Source organism: Nelumbo lutea, chromosome 5 (genome assembly GCF_056320005.1).
Source record: "Nelumbo lutea isolate HS-2025 chromosome 5, American lotus-T2T, whole genome shotgun sequence".
NCBI classification, from domain to species: domain Eukaryota; kingdom Viridiplantae; phylum Streptophyta; class Magnoliopsida; order Proteales; family Nelumbonaceae; genus Nelumbo; species Nelumbo lutea.
The window spans coordinates 32,019,975-32,035,039 of record NC_142688.1 but is presented as its reverse complement, the minus strand read 5'-3'; the positions used below and the strand labels follow the sequence as shown (position 1 = coordinate 32,035,039).

At 38.5% G+C, this 15,065-nt stretch overlaps 2 protein-coding genes, 1 non-coding gene and 1 pseudogene across 3 annotated transcripts; 3 read left to right on the top strand and 1 right to left on the bottom strand.

The window, feature by feature from the left end:
• Positions 1-423: 423 nt before the first annotated feature.
• TRNAN-GUU (transfer RNA asparagine (anticodon GUU)) lies at positions 424-497 on the bottom strand. Its single transcript has one exon. It is a non-coding gene; the product is annotated as a tRNA-Asn (tRNA).
• Positions 498-951: 454 nt separating this feature from the next.
• On the top strand, positions 952-3,119 carry LOC148851484 (cationic peroxidase 1-like). The gene is made up of 4 exons (XM_088946062.1): positions 952-1,247; positions 1,920-2,111; positions 2,235-2,400; positions 2,520-3,119. The coding sequence occupies exons 1-4, from the start codon at positions 1,035-1,037 to the stop codon at positions 2,903-2,905; spliced, it is 957 nt and encodes a 318-aa protein (XP_088802188.1). The 5' UTR covers positions 952-1,034; the 3' UTR covers positions 2,906-3,119.
• A 1,983-nt stretch (positions 3,120-5,102) lies between these two features.
• Positions 5,103-6,615, top strand: LOC148851483 (cationic peroxidase 1-like; annotated as a pseudogene).
• A 5,398-nt stretch (positions 6,616-12,013) lies between these two features.
• Positions 12,014-14,682, top strand: LOC148851482 (cationic peroxidase 1-like). The gene is made up of 4 exons (XM_088946104.1): positions 12,014-12,410; positions 12,878-13,069; positions 13,693-13,858; positions 13,986-14,682. The coding sequence occupies exons 1-4, from the start codon at positions 12,201-12,203 to the stop codon at positions 14,369-14,371; spliced, it is 954 nt and encodes a 317-aa protein (XP_088802230.1). The 5' UTR covers positions 12,014-12,200; the 3' UTR covers positions 14,372-14,682.
• The last annotated feature ends 383 nt before the right edge of the window (positions 14,683-15,065 follow it).

Sequence of the window (15,065 nt, the reverse complement as noted above, 5' to 3'; positions counted from 1 at the left end):
CCCTGTATCGATACTTTGAACCTTGGCTAGAATATATGTCCTGGGCCAGTCCAAAACTTGTCTACTAATGGATTAATAGATTATCAAAATTAGACAAACATGGGTTAAATTATAAAACCCTTTTCATATGAGCTGCATTAGGGCCTGTGTAACCCAAGCCAAAAATTGGAGGTTTTAAAAGCACAAAATGCTGAAGCTTATTATCCAAACGTAACCTAAATTAGCCAAATATAACTATAATTATAAACCCTTTTGCCATAAAAAAAATGTTGATGGAAAATGTGCTTACCAATTGTATTTGTACACTATTATGTAATGCCCTTGCAAACTGAAGCATAGGTTGTCAATTGGTCCGGTCTGGGCCGAGTCAGGGTAGACCCAGAAGTCGCATATTTTTTGGGTAAAAAAATTAAAATTTCTTAGCGCTAGAAGGAAGGCTTAAACCTCCGACCTTGTGGTTAACAGCCACACGCTCTAACCAACTGAGCTATTCCAGCACGGCAATGCATCCTGTCAAGGATAAAAGTATAATTAGGAAATACATTAGTAGACATGCATGCCGCGACAAACGTTGTAATATTAAAACGGGCGATAAAACCTGATTATAAAATAATTAATTAATTGACCTTTAACTTTACCCATTTCTTCAATTTTAATTATAACAAAATAAGAGCAGAAGAGAATGAAATCTCCATAAAACATTTGCAATTTTCAATTAATTAATTTTTTTTTCCATCAACAACCATATAACCATATTCCTTAGACGATACTGTCAAACTGGAGGACCCTTCCCCCTTTAGGTCTCGTCCCTTATCCTCTCTCTCCATAGAAGATATCTTCTGGAATTTAGAGTTTTCCGGCCTAAAGACAAAACGGCAACTGGCACCTTATGAAAGAAAATTTGTGCATCTGCCAGGACGAGCTAGTTTAAATAGAGAGCACCCCAACCTCTCCATATGCCCTACTGAATCGAGAGAGCTTCACGTACAATCGCTGAACTCTCTTCTTCTCTTCTCTCGTCATAATTGATTCTCATGGCCTACTCCTACTTGTTCAGGAGCTTCTACTTCTCCATCCTTCTCATTCTTTTCGACGTTACCTCGGCGCAGCTATCGCCCACTTTCTACGCCACAACATGCCCTCTCGCGCTCCCCGTCATTAGCACTGCAGTAAACCTTGCGGTGGCTCAAGAGGGCCGCATGGGAGCGTCGTTGCTCCGTCTCCACTTCCATGACTGCTTTGTTAATGCAAGTTTGGCTACACCCATCTTCCTCTCATATAGTTTATAATTAGGCGGTGTTTGGCAAGTCTTTTGTTTAATCAAAGGCCAAAAAGATGAGAAGATGTGCATGGCAGGATCTCAAAACACTAAAACAGTTGAATTTTGGAAAATTTTAAATTAAGTTTTCTGGTCTTTTTGCGTGATAAATAACCTTTAGATGCATCTGGTAGACCAAACTGCTTATCAAAGTCTCTGTCTTTGAAGACAAGACCCCAAAAGCTCAATATGCTTTTTGGACATCTCGGTTATTAGAAGATCTTTATAAAAAAAAATTTGCCAAACGGCACCTTATTAATTATCTATGCATGGTTATTGTCATCTTTGTGATTATCAACTTTCATGGGTTGGCTACGTGTGATTGCCTTCATTTCATTTTTTCTCATTTTGACGGTCCCTGATCTGGTTAAACAGAGAGAAACCCCGTACTGACCAGCTTTCCGGTTTAATCTCCCAGCCGGTCTTCACAACATTGGATATGATATCGATATATAGTTATATTATATATGTGCTTAATTAATTTAGAGTCTGTGCATACTCTGAAACAGTTAGGCTATGTTTGCTTTGATAAAAAATAGGTAAATTAAACAGAAGTTTGAAGAAAAGTTGTTAACAAATTTGTGGGTTGCTATATAAGCAGGGTTGTGATGCATCTATTCTCTTGGATGACACTCCGACCTTCACCGGAGAGAAGACAGCTCTCCCCAACGCAAACTCTGTGAGAGGGTACGAGGTGATCGATTCAGTTAAAGCTCAACTGGAACTTTTGTGCCCGGGAGTAGTTTCTTGTGCAGACATTCTAGCTGTAGCTGCTCGGGACGCTGTTGTTGCTGTAAGCTTATATAATTAAACTTCACTACTTCAATTCACCATCCAAACAAACATTAATAGATTTTCTTCTGATTGCTTCAAATCACCATCGAAACAAACATTGGATTTACTCGTGTTTTCCCAGTTGGGTGGTATTACATGGACGGTGCAGTTGGGCAGGAGAGATTCAACTACAGCAAGCTTAGATGTAGCTAACACTGACATCCCAAGTCCATTCTTGAATCTGGACGACCTCATTACAGTCTTTGCAAACAAGGGCTTCACTGTGAACGAACTGGTGGCTCTATCTGGTAATCCATTAACCCTATAGGCCTCTCTTTCTAAGTTGTCATCAGTTTGAGATGGATGCTCATCGATCAACTTCTGTTCTGATATCTGGTCGATCGCCTGTGTTTGATTGTTGTTGAAGGATCTCACACAATAGGGCAGGCTAGGTGCTTATTGTTTCGAGATCGTATCTACAAGGAGACCAATATTGACACCCAATTTGCTATAGCCCTGAGGTCGAACTGCCCAACTGCAGGAGGAGACAACAATCTCGCCAATTTTGACACCACAACTCCTACAGTGTTCGATAATGCTTATTTCACCAACTTGTTGGCCAACAAGGGTCTGTTGCACTCGGACCAGCAGCTCTTCACTGGTGGCTCCACCGATGCTCAAGTTAGAACCTACAGCATCAACTCTGCAGCTTTCTTTACGGATTTCGGGAATGCCATGATCAAGATGGGGAACCTTAGCCCCCTCACTGGCAGTAACGGCCAGATTAGGGCCAATTGCAGAAGAGTTAACTGACCCTCTCTGCTCTGGAGTCTGCTCTTTTCTCTCTATATGGGCTTGTTCTTAAGTTTTCTGGGTTCTTAGACCAATGTAAACCAATAACACAGATCTATATATAGTGTGTCTTAATTGCCTTCTTTTTTTCCCTCTCCTATGGAATAAATCCTCTTGTTCCCAGCCAAAAATAAATGGAAAAAGAAGTGTGAATCTATTATGCGTTTTGTTGTTATATCTTGATCGATAATGGTCCAAACATTTCCAATTAAAACCTCATCTCTCTCTCTCTCTCTGCAGGCTGATTTCACCCTCTCCAAGATATCCCCCTCCCCCCAGTATCTCTGTCTATGCCTTATTCTGCCCACGAAGTTATAGAAATGGCAGAAATTTATTTAAAATATTTCAGATTGAAAACGTTTCCGGATTTCCACTCACTTCTACTGTGGAATGATAGGTTTTAGTTTACGAAAAATACTCTGAAGCAAATTTTTGATTCATTTTACCAACAGACAACAACTCCACTTGTGATTTTTTTTTTGGGTATAATAACTTCACCCTTGACCCTTTTTCTTCCCCCAAAGTGATGGTTGGGGGATTCAATTCCGCATCGACACTGGAACAAACTAGCTAACACACTAACGAGTTAGCCCTCGGAATTGGTTCCACTTGTGATTCCCTATCCCTTGAATTTTGATTCATTTCCCCACTTGTTATTGTTTCAACTTTCAACTGAACTAAAATTTTTGGAAATGGACTGAACAATAAAAACATAGCTTTGGAGAAAGGCAGCTAATCCTAATGGGGATCAGATTGGCCGAGGCAATTAGGATCAACATGACGGTCTTAGTACACATGGGCCCATGTGGGTCTCACACCTTATGTCTATGGAAAAGGAGATCGGCTTCCATCAGGGCCGAGGCAATCTGGGTGAACATGACAGAGATATTCTCAATGCAAGGCTTTGCTCCGATGGAAGCCGATCTCATGGAAAAATGGCATATTCTCTCGTGACAGGTTACCCAGTCCACTGTGTATGATTTTCTCTCCAGCTAATTGGAACTCATCTTTATGTAATGGGTCAAAGATTCGAGGTTATGTTTGGTTTGAAGGAAAAAGATAGGGAAAGGAAGAGAAATTCAAGGAAACCTATACATTTGTAAAGTTTCTCTATATTTCCTTTCCTTTCCCTACCTTTTCCTTCAAACCAAACACAGCCTTGATTGAGTACTCCATGGTTTTTAATAATTGGAGAAATTATAGATTACCACTCGTACTTTGGTGATGCACTGATGCTAAAGTTTAACCCCCAGATTTTCATTTGAGACAAAGATCCCCTAGACTTTCAAATTCTCAAGTAGTTGGATTGACAAAGGGAGCTAATTTACTAAAATGTCCTTTTGAGATTTCGAATGGATGAGAGAATGGCATTTCAAAATAACAAAACTGGGTAGGGCAAAGCATATTATATATCTCTTTTTTTTTCTTCCAAATTTGCTTCTTAACTTAATCAAACAAGACCTTCATTGCAAGAAAGAAGAAGAAAGAAAAATACATAAAGGATTTATACACATGTATATGATGTAGAAGGGGCAAAATGGTTCCACAAATTAAGAAAAGGGTAATTTGGAAGTTTAGAAAAGTTCAATAAGGACATGCCAATAACATGAGAATATTTTCCTAAGGAATGTCAATAGAGTTGGAAAAGTTGTGAAATCTGAAACTAGGGGTGAGCAAAAAACACAAAAAAACTGACCAAAATTAACTAAAAAATTGTTTAACCGAATCGGTCGATTCGTTTTTGGTTCGGTGTTTTTGATTTCGGTTAACCAATATAACAAAACCGGTGATTAACCGAATCAACTAGTATACATATATATATATAATATTATTTATTATTTAAAATATAATATTATATATATTTATAATTTTTTATTATATATTTATATAATATATATTATAAAAACTAAAAGACCAACCGGGAGTCGAACCCAGGTCGCTGGACTCAAAGTCCAGAGTGCTAACCACTACACCATAGAACCAGTTGGTTCATCTTGTTTTCAAATTTGGAATATTTCTGAGTTAAACCAAGTAGACGAAAGTTGCCACTTGACCGACTACGATGATCAACTATAAATAAATACCTATTTCCTGCTTCTCCTTTATTCTATCCCGAACGAGCTTAACGCAGCTTTGACCAAATTTAAACGTTACATGATGCCCAGCTGCCCTCGGCACCATTAAAGATGCAGTCAGCATTGCAGACTTGTGGTGGCTAAAGAGCACCGCAGGGAGCCTCATTACTCCGTCTCCATTTCCATGACTGCTTTGTTAATGAAAGTTTTCTTCTTCAATCTTTATTCCTCTACTATATATAGTTATGCATGCCTTGGGTTTGAACGGTTTGCTCTTCATTAACACCTAATCCAATGAGGTGTTGCTTCAATACGATGCTAAATTTGTTCTTCTCTCATGTCGTGTGACTTTATGTTTCAACAGATTATTGATGTCCTATACCTGTCATTTGGGCCGTTGAATGTGATTGCCACCCAAAATCAACCGTTGAATTTCAAAATATGTGCAAAGGGTAGTTTGTACCATTAAATTTTAAAATATGGCACTCAAAAATCAAGGAGAGGTGCCACACCGAATCACCCATATGCCCCACTTTTTTAAACGCCCTTCCAAACAATACAAGATACGAAACGCTCCTCATCTGTGAGTTGACAAGTGGCATTTAACCGTCAAACGCCCCCCCTAAGAAACTCCAACGGAATCAAACATATTTGTCTGCTGGTTTGTACGATTGGTTTTTAAGCTGTGTGGGGAAGATGGCAGAAATTAATGTAGGCCTTAAACAGGGCTGTGATGCATCTATTCTACTGGACACTTTCACCTTCACTAGAGAGATAGAAGACAGCTTCGCCAAACATAAATTCTGTAAGACGGTTCGAGGTGATTGATAATATCAAGTCTCAACTGGAGACCCTGTCCCGGAGTTGTTTCTTGTGCAGCTGGCATTCTAGCAGTAGCTGCTCGGGATTCGGTCGTCGCTGTAAGCAAAGTTTTGCTTCCTTGCGTCAATGGAAATCTAATCCTTTGTCTTCTTTGTCCATGGTTCCTGCTAAAACTTCTTCTAATGAACTTTGGTGATTTTGATTTCTCTGTACTTCTTCCCTTCATGGACAGTTTAGTTAGGCAGAAGAGACTCAACCACAGCGAGCTTAAATGATGCTAATAATGACCTCCTAGGTTCATTCTCGGATCTCAGTGCTCTTGTATCTGCATTTGCAAACAAGGGTTTTAATGCCAAGGCTCAGTTTGGAAGGAGTACAAATGTAAATTTGTAGAGTGTACAACCTTGTACTTTATATTATTTTGTATATATTTACATTATATATATTTGTATTTATACTTCTTCCAAACTGAGCTAACGAAATGGTGGCTTTATCTGCAGATATTGAATTAAAAAAGAAAACCAAAGAAGGTAAACGAGACCAACATCGACTCCTCATTTGCAGCATCCCTGAAGTCCAACTGTCCGATTTCCGGGGTGACAACAATCTAGCTAATCTTGACACCACAACTTCTACACCTTTTGACAATGCTTACGCTCGGACCAACAGCTCTTCAATGGTGGGTCTACTGATTTTCAAGTGAGAGCTTACAGCATCAACTCTGCATCTTTCTTTTCTGATTTTAGCAACGCCAGAGGTGATTTGTTTAATTAGCATTTAATTTTGTTTTGGTTATACATGATTACAATGTTTTAAAAAAGATCCGGAATCAGAAGCGTTCTGGCGGCCACTGATTTCTGGGTTGATAGTTTGACTATCTGGTTTGAATGAATAGCCTGTTCTGATAAAAAAAATTAAAATAAAAAACAGTTAAAACCATTGAATAGGTCAAAGAGTCAATGGATCATTGACCGATTCAATGCACGGTTTTTGGCCAAAGACTAGGTTTAGAGTAAAATGGAATTGATTGCCTGGATGATTCCCAGGCCAAATGATCTGACTGTCCGGATCAACGGTGGTTCAAAAACTATCCATTGTTATCTCAAATGGATTAGTTTTTCCTTTTTTTGACTTTTCTTCAATTTTGGTATTAGCAATATTTTAAGAACCAGAGATCAGACAGGAGTCACAGGACCATTTTTGGTTTGGTTCAACGGTTTATCTATTGAATTGATGACCATTAGTATAGTGAACCACTCAAAAGCATCAAGCTATTTATTTTGGACCACTGACGGGTCTGAATGGTTGAAAATCCTGGTTCAGTTACAGTTTTTATATAGAACGCTGATTTCATGGCCTATATTTTGATATTATTGAAAAAGGTTATTTTGGTATGTCAATATCTTTTTAGCCATGTGGAAAGTATAGAACGATGTGACAAACATGCATGTAGATTATAGAGTTCTGTTGGCATGTCAATTAGCAAGTGTTCTGAGCGCTTGGTAAAAGTTGCTTCTACTAACCTAACAATCTAAAGCCAAAATATTTTAAGCTCCAAAAGAGAAATGTCCCGTTGCCAAATAAAAAGAGAGAAATGTCCCGTTTAGAAGGGCTGAAGCTTTGAGTGAGCTGCTTTCACTAAGCCACTTTGAAGAAGCCAGTAAACTAAACTTTACCAGCATAAAACCAAATAATTTTTTGGCTAATGACAATGCTTTCCAGGTCTTTCAGCTAACATAATGAGTTGAAGATTCTGTTAAGCTGGTTCAATTGCTTTGAAATGTTTTAGATAAGCTATTCAAAGAGGCTGCCCTTTATATATATGATTTACTAACTGTCAATTTTTTTGGGGTTCTCCAGATGTGTATTCACCAAACATAACTTATAGGAGCACTAGGGGTGATCATTTCAGCCCGGTCTAGAAAATTCAAGCTTGAGCCTAGGTTTTTTGTTAAGACCCGGCCCAGGCCTGGGCCTGCATCAGGCCCACAAAATTTAGGGCCAGGCTTGGGCCTAATTTTTTAAGCCCGGCCCAGCCTGGATATTTATAAATATATATATCTTTATGTATATATGCTATTTAAAAATATTTGATAATTGGTGTTTTATATATTAAATAGAGATTTCTAGGAGATTAAATATTTTAATCCTACGGCCATAGGTCTTACCAAATTCTAATCTAGTATTTAATAAAATATAAAATTTATTAAAAAGAAATTACTAAACCCTAATCTTTTCGGCTCTCTCTTTCTCACCGATTTCACAAAACCACTGTCATGCCCAATCTCTCTCTCTCACCCAAAGACAAATTTTCTAGTGATGAAGATAAATCTGAAGTTTAGAGTGGTTGCAAGTTTTGGATAAAATTGAAACCATTTTCAATATTTTATTACTTATTTATTTACATTAATTTGAACTATTTTCTTAGTTTGTTAATCTCTTTTTTATTTCACTTTTTATTTGTATAAGTTGAATGGAAGATGAAGCCCCCTTATAGAAACGTTTAAACTTATTTTGTGGATATTACATGAAAATGGGTGGTTATTTTTTGATAGATATTATAGGTTCTAGATTGATTTTTTGTTGATAAAAGAATTGGTTTGTTAAAATTATCATTTTTAGCATACTAATGACCAATTGAAACTTATAGAATACAAGGTATAATTATTTAATTTCTTTTATGTTAAAAGCTTTTATCTTGATATTATGTTTAAAGTTTCTTATAGGTTAGTATAGTCTTTACGACAATAAGTGAAAAAAAAAAAAGTACAGTTTAATTTAGAACTGAAATACAACAATTAGGCTCAAACTCTTGGCTTAGCCCGGCCCAGGCTTATATTTTTAGGCCCATAATATGGGCCGGGTCTAGCCTAAACCCATTGTTATGAAGATAAAGTCCGGCCTGGCCCATGATCACCCCTATAAGCCACCACACTTCAGCGCTCCCAGACAAGCACAAAGCTTAAAATTGGGCTTTATAGTCCACTTAAGATCTATAATTGTTTTGCTGTGTGTATCTACCAATCAGAGCATTTCATAAGTGGTCTCTGATTCACAAGTGTTTCATTTCACCTGATTTTTTTTTTTTTAAAAAAACAAAAAAAAACGAGATGCAAGCTGATGGGGCGTTTGTGATTTGGTTTATTACTATAATATATTATAGTGACAATAAACCTCTCCTTTCTCAAATCCTGGAGTTAATCATTGCAAAAATTTTTTATTTTATTTTTTGAAAAATAGCCCATCAGAATGCAATTTACTTACTGATTCCTTTTATTTGCTGATGTGGCATAAAATGGAACGATTGTGAAACACTCCGGTGACAAACACCCTCCTGGGTAGAAACAAGTGTAACTATTTTTTTATGTAATGAATTTCTTTATACTTTCTTGGAAAAAGAAAACACTAGACTTTTATTAGTTTTATACTTTTAGGCTTTTAAAAGGACAACTCTTGTTTATCCAAACAACCTGAGTTTTTTCCAAGTCTATAACCATGTAGAAATAGAGCTTGGCAGACCCAAATGGATGAACCGGCTGCATTAGCTGAATTCAGCGGCTGTATCATGGGCCGTGTAACCAATAATAACACTCCATATCAGCCATGGATATGAAGTAATGATAAATTAGTGGTGGTGGCCTGGTGGAACACAACGACTTTTATGGTTGACCCCCTTAACACAGTTATACAGGGCGTTTTATTGGTTACAAAATCCCTAAAACAGCCATCAAGTGTAGAAGGTTTCCCCCACATCATCCCCTTCATATGTACAGCAACTTTCAGTTCCATATATAGGATTCTGCCACTTGGCAAATTAAGTACATTTTACCTCATGTTTTGTTTTATGACAGTCATTCATAAAATACCCTTAGCCCAAGGTTTAAAATTTCGATATGTATCAGGCCATATCCGGAGGTGTTTTAGGGTGTGACCTGGATCAAGGGGTACACAAGCCTTAAACCGATTCCTCTGAATCAGTTTGAAAAAAAACTAAAAAAAAGTAAAAGCGAACAAATGACATACTGACCTATATCGATATTTTGAATCTTGCCTCAACCTATCATTGAAATGATGAAAAGAAATAGATAAAAACAGAGGTGCAATTTGAGCAGATTCAGATTATATTTTTATTAAAATTTGAATGGACTCACCCTAAAGGCCTGAACCTGAAACAGTATAAAAAATATTAACTCAGGTCAATCCCAACTGCACTTCTAACCCTAGATAATTGGGACCTATATTGGGTAATGACTTTTTATGCTATTTTTTATATGTTGTGGATATGGGTTTATTATTCCTTGCCATTTCCAGTCATCCCATAAGGAATATTGATAGGGTCAAACTTGGCTAGCAGCTCTGTTCCATGCAGGCTCTACATGCCATGGGCCATGGACCTCAACTAATAAGGAACGGGATCTATTCCTCACACAAAGGCGCCTATCCACCGTGCATTGAAAATATCTTCAGATAATAATTTGTAAATACAGTAAATATTCCCAATACATGGTAGAATGTACGTATAAAATCCGTGTGAAGCGCCCGTGCGAAGAGCAGATCCCGTTTCCTCAACTAATCTTTTACAAATAAGGCTTGGCTAACTAATCGACCATATTAAATATATATATTTTCTTGGCCTGGATAAACCCTTCTCTGTTAACACTGTTGACCAAAATAGAACTAACCCACCCACCCAAGAAAGAAAGAAAGATGATTGGGAGACCGGCCTCACTAGCTCACAAACAAACAATTAATAAGTTAAGCACCGTCTTTGGATCTTGACTTATGATGTTAATCAAATCCATAGTTGACAAATGTTGGATATATATATATATATATATATATATATATATATATATATATATATATATATATAAAGTTTACTACTTAATTAATTTAAATAGTAAATTTAATTTTAATTTCAATTGCTCATGATAAGAGAAAAAGGGTTGCACTTTTGTGATTTGCGCCATGCACTCAGTCTCCTGCCTACCCCACTTGTATTGGACTTTTTCCCCAAGTCCAGCTCTTTAGATGAAGACCTGGTCGCACTCACAGGCCGACTAACTCTGCCCTCTGGGCTCCATTATTACTTGATACTGCTAATTTGATGATACATCTGGCTAGCTAGCTACCTCTTCTATCCCTACCATTCCGCCGGATTGAACTCACGATCTCTCATGAGAGAGAAGCGGCCAATGGCTCTATATTCAACATTTCAACCATTTCTTCATTTTTATACCACTGAAATACAAGGTAGTGGTTGGATTTGCTAGACATGTCTCCTATCAAAATGAAAAAAAAAGAAAAAAGATATCGGAGACCAATTAAGTTTCTTTCAATCGACCCTTTTGATTGCTGTTATTGCATGTCATCATCCTCTGAACCAACTTTAATTCAATATCAAACCCATCTCTCTCTCCCCACTCCACAGACACACACAATGATATACAGACCAACAGATGGACTGGGTCCAATCCAATCCAATGAATATTTTGGACTGATCCAATTCAATGTCAGATGATACAATCTGTTTAAATTTGTCTTAATTTGAACCTGGTCCGCTGACATCTATATTCTTATCTTTTGTAAATGAGCCAGATATTGGCTCAATCCAACCCAATCCAATAAATAATTTGGACCATTAAATCTGGACTGGTCCAACTTAATGTTTTATTGCTCCATCCAATCCATTTAAATTGATATTGGTTTGAACTGGGTCCAACCCAAAACCGATCCATTGGAAAAAACCTTTGCTGGTGTAGGGTTTTTTCACCTATTCTCATAATATTAGCTTTGATATGGAAGAACCAAAGAAAAAATCACTGAAGAAGATAATGTATACTTTACAAAGGCCACCCATCAGCTCTAGCCCATCACATTAATTGTAGTCTGTATGCATCCCTGGTCCCCTTCTCTCCCACTCTGCAAATACAATAAAAAAAAAAAAAAAAACCTGAAGGAATCCACCTTCTTCCGCGTCGGACACCCGCGTGGGTGGACAATCAAACACTGAAGTTTCTCACTGAAGTTGAGAGCTGTTTGGCTTATTAGACGAGAGAAGTGGACAAAAGCCGCAACCAGCACCGCCATTGACTGTGAACACAAAAGCAAAGTCATCCACGTCAATCTCTGTAGAGTGTGTATTCTTTAACATAAGCTTCATTTAATTGTGCTCTTTTATCTCTTATTTTTTGTAGAAAGAATGGAGACTTTGTCCTGCAACCACGAGTTGTTATAACTTATAAATGGAGTAGTCCATAGTGCACAAGTTCTCCACAAGTAGCCAAGCCAACGGCCAACCCAACCCCTTAATTTACTTCCTTTTTGTACGTTGTAGTTCTATCTCATCTCTCAACTTCATGGCTTCCTCCCACTTGCTCAGCAGCTTTTCCTTGACCTTACTGATTCTGATCGGGTTGGCCTCTGCACAGCTATCGCCCAACTTCTATGCTTCATCGTGCCCCAGAGCCCTTTCCATCATTAGGTCTGCAGTAAGCACTGCTGTGGCTAGAGAGCGACGCATGGGAGCCTCTTTGCTCCGGCTCCACTTCCATGATTGCTTTGTTAATGCAAGTTCTCTTCCCCCACTTCTCCATTTGTGTTGTAAACTTTTTTTTTTTTTTCTGTTTTAGTAACTTATAGTTGAAACTTCAAGTTAGAGAACTCAGAGTTGAAACCCAGTTGAGCTAAGGGTTGAACTTTTATATTCTACCTGACCCTTGTGCTCTATCTAGAGCTATCAGGTTGAACTCGGCTCCTTACATATACCAAGTTTAAGCCAATATATAGATGGCCATCATGTGATGTGCCCTCCGCAGTTGAGAAGCCATTTCTGAAAGTCTGTCCTCCTCATTTCTTTGTGTCCAGTTTTCTACCTTGGAGGTTGAGGATATTGGGATATTGGTAGAATGTTGTCAATACATGTCTGTGTGATACTGTGGTCATAACTCATAACAATTACTTGGTATATATGTTAATGGGAAAGAATAGAAAATACTGTTAATTTGACAAGAATATATCTGTCTGTGTTAAACAGGGGTGTGATGCATCTATTCTGTTGGATGATAATTCGACCTTCACTGGGGAGAAGACAGCTGCTCCTAATGCCAATTCAGTGAGAGGGTTTGATGTGGTCGATACCATTAAATCTCAACTGGAAAGCGCCTGCCCTGGAGTCGTTTCTTGTGCAGACGTTCTGGCAGTAGCTGCTCGGGACTCTGTCGTCGCTGTAAGCAATATTAAACTTTTGGCTCCCCCATTCAAATTAAATCCAAGCACATTAGTTCTATTCATGGTTCTACTCAGTAACCTCTTTCATTAATTGATGATGCCAATAGACCAATTATCTCTGTTAGTGTTGAGCCATTATTGCACCTTCACAAGCAGCTAGCCTTCGAGCAAAGATCCACACTGATATATCTGTGGACTAGAGAGCAGCAAATTTACAGTAGGCGTCGTCTACAGTTCTACTCGTAATAATTCTGGGCCCATCATGATACACCACGTCAGCTCCCTACACGTGGGTCCTACATGCCAACCTGCTGCAGCGTATCAAGACATAACGGGCCCAATATCTCTTCTTGTCTGTTGTTTTCAAATTTCAACAACATAGTTTAGAAGAGGGGGGGCAAGCCATTGCCATTGCAGCGAAACCCGGCTGCAGGGGTGGGCCTAGCTGGGCCTCAGTTCTCATGTCACACAAGGTTGTTGAGATGGGCCATGAGTATTAAGTCTCAGCCAGGCCTGATTAAGATGGGCCTGACTATTTTCATTACTGCACAGCTTTTTCCCATTGGTGTGGGGGTGACTTCATCAGGGTTATAATTTGATTCTTTCTTCTTGTCCTTACAGTTGGGTGGAAGCTCATGGACAGTGCAGTTAGGTAGAAGAGATTCAACCACAGCAAGCTTAAATGCAGCTAATAACAACCTCCCATCTCCATTCTCGGATCTCAGTGCTCTGCTATCTGCCTTCTCAAACAAGGGCTTTACTGCTAAAGAATTGGTGGCTTTATCAGGTAACCCATTGATTTTCTTTGCACTGCAAGTCCGCAACTCATTCTTACGAGCACTATGTGTTAACTAAATGGCCAAAATGAACTGAACTCTGTTCCTTGGTTCCTGGGTATCCTTTCATTGTTAAAGGATCTCACACAATAGGTCAGGCCAGGTGCACAATATTTCGGTCCCGTATCTACAATGAGACCAACATTAACTCTGCATATGCGACATCGCTGAAGGCAAACTGTCCAAGCTCAGGAGGCGACAACAATCTTGCTGGGCTTGATGCCTCCACTTCTACAGTTTTTGATAACGCTTACTTCACTAACTTGTTGAACAACAGAGGCCTGTTACACTCGGACCAACAGCTCTTCAATGGTGGCTCCACTGATGCTCAAGTCAGAGCTTACAGCTCCAACTCTGCAACTTTCCTATCTGATTTTGGCAACGCCATGATCAAGATGGGGAACCTTAGCCCACTGACCGGCACCAGTGGCCAGATCCGAAACAATTGCAGGATGGTCAACTGATTAAGCCAATTCTTCTGCTACAAGGTTGGCTCTCTTTTGGGTTATATTATCTAAGTATGTAAGCCAATAAAACCAGCCTACTCTACAAAAGATAAAGAGTTGTTGGATCACCAAAATTGTCTACAAGGATGTGTGTGTGTGTGTGTTTTGCTTCATGCCCCCAAGGAAGTGTTTCCCTCAAAGAATTTTGTCTACTGGATTGATGTGAGTGGTTATTATGTAACTCAAAGAGTTAATTATCAAGAATATTGGCTACCCTCTGTGTAGTAGTGGAAAACAATTGTTGAATCTTGTCACTTTGTTTTGCGGCATATATATGCAAGTGGTTTGCTTTGTTGGGTGGTTCAGTCATTAGTGAGCTTCCTGAACAACCCAACAATAAATTTTCCATTTGGCAAATTAGTTCGAAGTCTAAAGGATTACCATGATCATCTTCTCTCTTTCTCTCTCTATGTTCATGGCACAATTTTCAACACAAAGGACCAAAGGAGTACTACTTTTAATGGGAAATTTTCATATTAAAGAATTTAAATATATATTAATTAGCAACCACTGATACCAAAAGTGAGGTTTAGGCCTTAGGGTTGATGTAGACCTAAGGCTCCGTTTGCTTGCAGTTCAAATTTCATTTGCATTGGTGTACATAGATGGGATGCAAATAGGCTACATATAGATTCTTGCTTTTGGTTTGAAT

Bases quoted from the DNA above. Each gene is read 5' to 3' on its own strand.
- LOC148851482 (XM_088946104.1), top strand. From the start codon at position 12,201: ATGGCTTCCTCCCACTTGCTCAGCAGCTTTTCCTTGACCTTACTGATT. The intron at 13,070-13,692 runs GTAAGCAATATT...TTGTCCTTACAG, and splicing joins CTCGGGACTCTGTCGTCGCT to TTGGGTGGAAGCTCATGGAC. The intron at 13,859-13,985 runs GTAACCCATTGA...TCATTGTTAAAG, and splicing joins AGAATTGGTGGCTTTATCAG to GATCTCACACAATAGGTCAG.
- LOC148851484 (XM_088946062.1), top strand. From the start codon at position 1,035: ATGGCCTACTCCTACTTGTTCAGGAGCTTCTACTTCTCCATCCTTCTC. The intron at 2,112-2,234 runs GTAAGCTTATAT...GTGTTTTCCCAG, and splicing joins CTCGGGACGCTGTTGTTGCT to TTGGGTGGTATTACATGGAC. The intron at 2,401-2,519 runs GTAATCCATTAA...TTGTTGTTGAAG, and splicing joins CGAACTGGTGGCTCTATCTG to GATCTCACACAATAGGGCAG.